The 8,003-nt window shown below is 61.2% G+C and overlaps 1 protein-coding gene across 1 annotated transcript in view; it reads right to left on the bottom strand.

The window, feature by feature from the left end:
- Positions 1-2,265: 2,265 nt before the first annotated feature.
- PCBP3 (poly(rC) binding protein 3) overlaps positions 2,266-8,003 on the bottom strand; it is a 68,211-nt gene continuing 62,473 nt past the window's right edge. The window contains exons 12-14 of the mRNA XM_047099256.1: positions 7,910-7,962; positions 4,043-4,212; positions 2,266-2,955 (exon numbers count right to left, since the gene is read on the bottom strand). Coding sequence (XP_046955212.1) covers positions 2,919-2,955; positions 4,043-4,212; positions 7,910-7,962 — 260 coding nt within the window. The 3' untranslated portion in view covers positions 2,266-2,918. The remainder of the gene's footprint in view (positions 2,956-4,042; positions 4,213-7,909; positions 7,963-8,003) is intronic.

Genomic DNA, 8,003 nt, shown 5'->3' with positions numbered 1-8,003 from the left:
CAAAATTAAAAACTTCTGTTCAAAAGACATCACTGGAGAGAATGAAAACACAAGTCACAGACTGGAAGAAAAGATTTGTGAAGCGTATATGTGATAAAAGACTCCTAGTTAGAATATATCAAGACTCTCTGGGGCGCCTGGGTGGCTCAGTCAGTTAAGCGTCCAACTTCAACTCAGGTCATGATCTCGCAGTTTGTGGGTTTGAGCCCCTCGTTGGGCTCTGTGCCGACAGCTCCGAGCCTGGAGCCTGGAGCCTGGAGCCCCCTTCCGATTCTGTGTCTCCCTCTCCCTCTGCCCCTCCCCCGCTGGCACTCTGTCTCTCTCAAAAATAAATGTTAAAAATTTTTTTTTAAAAAGAATATATAAAGACTCAAAACTTAATTAAAAAACACACTAAGAAACTGGCAAGAATTTTGAACACACACTTCAGCAAAGAAGGTATAGATGTCAATAAGCACAAGAAAGGACACTCAGTGTCACTGTCATCAGGGAAATGCAGACTGAAGCCACAATGAGCTACCACCTCACACGCCCCTGGATGGCTAACAGGAGAGACAGAGCATTGCCGAATGTCGCTGAGGACGTGCCGTTCCCGGAATCGCCCTGCACTGTGGACAGAATGTAAAATGGTACGACCCCCTGGAAGCCATGTAGACACTTCCTAAAAAGTTAAACAATATACTTGTCACATACACGGTCCAGGCCCTCCACTCACGGGTATTTATTTACCCAAGAGGAATGAAAGAATGCATCCGCACAGACACGTGCATGGCAACGCGCGTGTGAGCCTGCCCTGCTGACACCTCCTCGCGCGGTTTGGGGCCACTCCTTGGAGCCCAGCTCGCCACGGGGCCGGGCATCCCCCGGGGTCAGTGACACGCAGGCGCTCTTCCTGACTCCTGCCAGGTGTCCCACGTGGAGTCCCCCACAGCGCTCCCCAAATCGCTCCCGGGCTCCTGCTTCCACGTGTCTCCGGCCTGGACTGTGTGGACCTCAGAGCCCAGGTTTCCACGGTCACCCCCAGCAAGGCCCAGCCGCGTGCCCGTCCCCGGCCACCGCGACAGCCCTGCCCTTCATGGACGGCGAGTCGTCTTTCTAGAGCTCAGACCAAGAGCCTTCCTGCCCGCCTGGACCCTCTCTTTCACAGCCCACTTCTGATCTGTTGGGAATCCTGTCAGTTCTCCTCCGAGATGCCTCCGGAACACGGTGCTCTGTGGCCCAGAGCCCCACCTTCCGTCGTCGGTCCCCGCAGCCCCCCTCGCTCAGACAGCCGCGTGGGGTACACTCCTGTATCTCCCGCTCTCTTCTTTTTACCTGCGTGAGCTCCCGCTGCCCCTCTGCCGCTCTTCTCCAGAACACCCCACTTCCGACCCCTCCCCACCGCGGCTTTACCCTCCGTCCACGGCCTCTTTCACCTTCTAAGATGCTTACTCAAGCCGTCCACTGGCCATCCACTGCCCCAGCGCCGGAGGAGGCCCTGGGTCCACCACGTCCCCGCCAGCTCCTGGGCCTGGAGCCCCTGCCCTCGACCAGGGTGTCCGGGTGGTCTGGGCACCCAGGGCAGACAGGAAGGGCCCTGAGAGGCAGGCACTGTGGGCAGGCCGTCCCCGGCTACTGGATGCCTGCTCGGTCTGGAGAGGCTGAGGGTCTCTGCCTTTGAGTACCCCCTCTGCCGGGGGCCCGGGTCCTTTGTTGTCTGTCCTGAGGGAGTGTGGGGGCTGTCCACGGCGGTGCCGGTGTCCCACCCGGGGCTTCAGTGCCCGGAAGAGGCACAGCAGGCTCTGGAGGGGAGCACAGTGAGCGGACCTGACCGTCGGCTCTGGAGTGGAGCACGGGGCTCTGCAGGCCGGGCAGAGAGCCACACTCTCTGGCCGGGGGGTGGCTACTGTCACCGTGCGTGGCCCGGCCTCCCCAGCCCACAGTGGTGGTGGTGGGAGAGGTGAGTTCTACTAATTAGAAACGGTGTTTCATTATTGTCATTTTAGGAAGTTTGGCACAAGCAACACTAGAACGACCTTGCAGGCCAGGTACTTAAGAAGAGTTGGGGAGGGAATGAGATTCTAATCCATGTGAGAAGGAACCAGCTTCTGTAGCCAGCAGGCCGGCCGCGGGGGGGGGGGGGGGGGGGGGAGGCGGAGGGGGGCTGCGCGTGCGCACGGGGGCGGGGTCGAGTGGAGGGCACAGACAGGAGCCAGAGAGCCAGTGGGGGGCAGCGCACAACATTTATTGACGTCTGCCATGGCGCAGACGCGCTTCCTGGCCAGCCACCCCGGAAGACGCCTGGGGGCCCACGCGTGCGTCCCCAGCACGAGACGCGACGACTCGGTGAGGTCAAGACTCCAGCACCCACGGCCTCGCCCGCACAGTGGGTTAGGACCCTGTCCTCCGTTCTCCTTCCCCGCAACAGGGGGAGCGCGCCCCTGCCCCCAGCGCCGGCCCGGCGGGCACGTGGGAGCGAGCACAGGCTTCGGGGAGCAGAGTCAGCACGGGGAGGGGGGACAGCCGGGAGGGAGCGAACCCGCTCAAAGCAACCACGGGCCTGGGAGAGACGGCTTGTGGGAAGTGCTGTCGGAATGTCAAACCAATTCTTTAACAGGTACACTGACACTAAGGGACAGTATTTCTAAAATGTCACAGATGGGAATGCCCCCAAAGCATTTAAAATAATTAACACTGCATGCCAATGCATGAACAGACGAGCATAAATTAATTCCCAGAGAGGTATCGGGGACAGAGCCTGGAGCTGACACAGAGAGAATATAGATTTGCTCTGTTGGTGTGTATGTCTACGGCATATAACTTTCGTTAGTAAAGAAAACCTCTATTTATATTTGCGACGCAGGGCAGGTGGGCGGTCTGTACAGAGTGTGCGAGCCGGGTGGAGGTCAGGTTCACGGAGCGGAGGCCGGAGGGCAGGATTAGAGTGCGCCCATCCCAGTGACCTCAGACGTCAGCCTGGAAGACACAGAAGCACAGAGGAGACAGGTCACAATGTTCTCATAAAACGGCTCCAGAAGCGAAAGGCTCACCTCGTGTGTTTTTGTTTTTTTTAAGTTTATTTATCTTGGGAGAGAGAAAGGGAGCAGGGGAGGGAGAGAAGGAGTGGGAGAGAGGGAATCCCAAGCAGGTTCCGCGCTGTTAGCACAGAGCCCGACACGGGGCTCGAACCCACTCGAACCCACGCACCGTGAGATCATGACCTGAGCTGAAATCAAGAGTCAGACCCTCGGCCCACGGAGCCATCCAGGCGCTCAGCCCTGTGTGTTCTTATAGCCTTTGTGTCCGTCTCCCTCTTGGCTGCGACAGATGTGTGGCCATGACTGGAGACCAAAGCAGAGCAGAGGGAGGAGGACCCACCGGCGACCAGGTCGGCGGGGTCTGCCTTCCCTGTCACCACATCAGCGGAGTGACAATAACCCCATGGACAAGCACAGGCCACCACAACCATCTGTACGCAGCCGCTGCAGGAGGGGCACCGCGGAGTGGAGACCGCCTTCTGAGAGCCCAGACGTTCCGAGTTAAAGAGGAGGGTCCTGCCTCCCCGGGTGTGGTCACATGCTCTCCGACATGCGCCTGGGCAGGGCAGCTGAGGTGAGCGTCCCAGCCCCAGGACCTCACCTGCCCCACGGCCTAACCTCTGACCCTCACACAGTCCCTGGATCCGCTGCTCAGCGGGGTCTGGGTGGCGGGGAAGGGGCGCGTGGGAGCAGAATGGCCCGGTACTGTGATCTCTGAAACCACATAACCGAATCAACCCAAGTGTGTGGCTGACCCCTGGCCTTCCCGGAAACGCTCCGGCCTGTAACGACCTAGCCCTGCACTGGAGACGCTCCATGGTGAACGGTCAGGTGTGAACGTGCAGAGGGGGTGTGGGGGCCCGAGTCGGTGTGGTGACTGTCTCCATCACGCCCACCCCCACCCCCGGCCAGGAGAGAGAAGCCCTCAGAGGGGACAGGGGTCCGGGCTCCCACCAGGGCCCTCCAGTCCCCCTGAGCACCCTGTCTGCCAGCAACACGTTGGGCAGGGCCTTGTGAACACTCACCTGGCGTTGATGAGGTACTGGGCAAGGCTGATGTTGGCTGGGGTCCCCGTGATGGTGATCTGGCGCTCCGATGACCCTTCTGTGGCATTGGCGATTTTGATCTGAGCTCCAGACATCTGTCGAATTTCATTGATTTTGGTCCCTTGGCGTCCAATTATGCAGCCTATTAGCTAGAAAAAAGGACAGAGGACTTCCTTAGAGAAGGGCCCCCACCCCAGCTGAGTGTGCACAGGGCCCTGGGGAGGCCCCTGGACAGCCTAACCTTGGTCTGCGCCCCACTCCACGAACTCCAGGCTGCCGACGGCTGGGCCCTGCCTGGTGCCCCTGCTGCCACAGTCCTGACAGGTCCGCAGGCCGAGAGGCACCTGCTGTGTCACCTGCCCTGGTGTCCTTCAGGGCCTGGGCACCGGGGAGCACGCAGGTGCCAGCACCAGGGCCCTCTTGGCCGCGTCCTCGGCTGGAGAAGTGTTTGAAGCCAGTTTAAAGCTTGTTGCTGCCTAAACCTGTCTCTTGATGAGCCTGGGTGAAAGTCTGAGGACGCATCGGATGTTCCCTTTCCTTCCCACCGTGTGACCCGTTTAGGTGGGATGCAGTGACCTCTGGGCACTCTGGCCATCTGAAGGAGTAGTCAGTCATCATGAATCAAGCAGTCAGAAGGACCAGAGCCGGGGCCCCTTGGGACACAGAGGCAGCCACGCATGGGGCCGGACGGCAGCCTGGGGTCTAGACCAACTCTCTGTGGGGGCCCACCCTGCAGTGTGGGGGCAGTAGGGCCCCAGAGAGGCCTCCACAGGGGGGCAGCTGGCACCTCTTGGTGTTTACCAAGGGCAGAACGGGGCGCTGCCCTTAGCCAGGGGCCGCCGAGGGCGGCTCTGAGAGCACACACGGGCCGGGGCGGGCCCGGGGCAGCCCTGTGGGGAAGTCTTCTGTTCCAGCCTCAGAGCCGTCCGACGGAGGGGCTGGAGACGGTGTGGGACGGTGGGCGGGGAGGAAGCCCATTTACACACGACACACCTCAGCACCTAGGCAGTGACCGCAGCTCGTGGGGACACAGGTGCATCCCGACTCGCTCTCGTCCCTAAGGTGACCTGCAGCATCTCAGTTCTGCTCTCCTTTCTGGGGTTAGGTCGGCTGTCTCACTGCACCATCAGTCTCTCCAGACGTCCAGAGAGACGCCTCTGCTCCAGAGCTGCCCGGCTTCCTCTACCTCCTGCCCCCATCTCCCGAGGCCTTGCCCCCACCCAGGCCCCGCCCACTGCACACCAGGCCCCACCCCTCGAGGTCTGTGAGAGTGACTTCCAGGGTCACCCTTCTGGATCTTTGACTTGTCCTTCCCCGGCCGCAGAGGAATCTTGAGAGCGGCTCCCCAGTGGGGCAGGCAGGTGACAGCTGGGCATGTGGGATGGCATGGGGGCAGCACCGGCCCCCGATGGAGGGAGCATGTGGGGCCAGTCCCCAGAAGATGCCAGTGCTCAGGAGGGCCCCTGGGCTTCCTCCCCTCCCATCCTCACACTTTGGCCACTAGCAGCCCAATCTCCCTTCTAGAACCTTCCCCCTTCAGTGCAAGTAGCCCCAGCTGAGCTAAGAGCCTCCTGCAGAACCGGCCTGTTTTCTCCTCCAGTAAAGCCTATTTGAGGACATGATCTCCTCTGTCTGGCACGAAGACCCGCGTTCTCTCAAATATCTTCCTCTTCCTATTTTCTTGCTGAAAACGTCCTGACGCCCAGCCCTTGATTCTTCCCGGGGGCCTCACACCTGAGGGGCCCTGAGCTCCCCTCTGCCGGGCTGGGGGCTCGGCCCCGAAGCCGCCCCTCACTCCTCACTCAGGTGGAACACATCCCTCTTCCAGACAACACTGAGAGCACGAGCGCTACCGACAGGGACATGGGGCTGAGTACATGGCTCTCGTGGCTGGTGGCTGTGTCCTCAGCAGCTAGAAAGGGGATGCGACAAGTAAGAGGCCTCCCTAATCTGGCGGGAGCAGCTTAGGGGCCCCGCACCTGGCCTCTCTGGGTCTCCTGACCCTGCGGGCACCCAGCCCACGCCCAGCCCTCTGCTCTCACCGTGAGCCCCAAGAGGAACCCAAAGGAAGGTGACAGAGATGCTTTCAAGTAACACGGTCCCTCCTAACTGCACCCAAAGCTGAACCCCAGAGGAACCGCTCTCTGAACCTTAGGTCTCTGGGTGATGTGGGTGGGGACCAGGGACAGGGCCCAAGCGTAGGGTAACCTCATGCACGGCGACAGCATGGGCCAAGTGAGTTCTGAAACAGGCAGTGAGCGCCTAAAGTGACACCAGCCCAAGGCCAATGATACCAAGGCCAGGGGAGTACAGGACCACCACCACAGGCAGCCCCACACACGGCTGCCGGCCCTGACCCCAACTGGGTCCCCGTGGCCTCGCCGGCAGGCGGCCAGACTGTGGAACCTACGTGTGACTTAGGTCACTGCACGTGCCTGCCATCCAGAGGCTGTGGCGACACGTAGGTGTGGGCAGGACCTCCCTTTGCAGTCTAGCTTTGACCAGGGACGGAGATGTGCGGTATGGCAGGTGTGCATCTGGACATGGGCTCTGGGCACAGGTGCCTCCCCTGGGGGGGGGGTCGGGGCGGGGGGGGCACGAGAAAGTCCCCAGCAGAGCTGTCACAAGGTCTCCTCCCAGGATGAGCCCCCTCAGAGCACGCGGATCCAAGAAGACACCCTCCCCCGGAGGAGGCTGGCAGCACGGCGCTGTGGGCAAGGTGGCACGTGTGTGCCCAGGATGCACCCCGCTCTCCCAGAGAGCCTCATCCTGTCCCGTTTGCCCCCTGGGCTCATCTCTGCTTAGAAGGAAGGCCCGGACAAGAGGAAGGCGCCTGTCGTTAGCGCAATGGTTTCAGCAGCGGCTGGGAGGAGAAGCCCCACGGCAGAGAGTGGTCCCTACAGCTACCACGTGGGTGAAGACTGGGGGCTGCTCAAGGATCGTCACGCGGGAGGACGGAGCAGGGAGCCCCGGGAGCAGAAACACTCTCCCTTGGAGGACGCAGGAGCAGGTCACCCATGAAGGCTCTGGGCCTGCGGCTGGCCACCAGGGCCCCGACGAGGGGGTGTTTCCTGGGGGTGGGGGGCGGTCCCTTCCTCTGGCCCTATGCCTCACTCCTCTCCTGCCCTACTGCTCATCTCCACACTCACGAGGGACCATCCCCCTGAAGCCACGACTCCGTGCTTCTCTTAAGGAAGAGGCGGGACTTCCTGCCCAGCTGGTTCAAGGGGCAAAGCAGTGAAGGATCCTCAGGGAAGGCCTCAGTTCTAGGGTTGAGGAGGCCAAATGACAGGTGAGCTGGGAAGGCCACGTCGCCCACGCGGCAGCCTCCTGTGTGGGCATGGACAGCTGTCCCTCCAGGACACGTGGCCCACACCCACCCCGGTGTCTTGGTTTGGGATCAGAGTCTGCATCTTTAGGATAATCCGAGGGTTCGGAGGACAAAGTGGGTAGGGCTGACATGTGGCTCAGCTGAGCCCTGGGTGGGAACAGGCAGTGGGCACCAAGTACAGGCATCCAGACACACCCGGGGCACCCTGCTTGCGGGAACCCCAGGCCCCCTGGGGCCCGGGGTGCACGGGGCAGGTCCACTCCAGAGCATTCCTGGACCACCTGTTCCTTAAGGGCCAACCCTGAAGCAGGCTCTTTAGATGGGAGACTCGGGGGTCTTGGGCCTGTGGCCAGCTCTGGCATCTGAATCCTGAATAAAACCCCACCCCCCCTTTCCTGTCTAGTATCTCAGGGGTGTGACATCACATGCCGTCTGTGGACATTGTACCTAGCCGTGGGAAGGTGGGGAGTGGTCCCGGGCAGTGTGGGGGCGGGCGAGGGCTCAGGCATACTCACATCGTTGGGAATGGTGAGCTCGTGAGTACTGGCCGGAGGGCTGACGTCCAGACCTGGGCACACCAAGGGGACACGGTTAGCCTGGTAGCAGGTG

The sequence above is a fragment of the Lynx rufus genome, unplaced genomic scaffold, assembly GCF_022079265.1.
Source record: "Lynx rufus isolate CCGP_SWC_20201006 ecotype Redwood Valley unplaced genomic scaffold, mLynRuf1.p SCAF_5, whole genome shotgun sequence".
Lineage (NCBI taxonomy): Eukaryota > Metazoa > Chordata > Mammalia > Carnivora > Felidae > Lynx > Lynx rufus.
The sequence above is the reverse complement of the archived record's forward strand: the minus strand, read 5'-3'. Positions and strand labels throughout refer to the sequence as shown.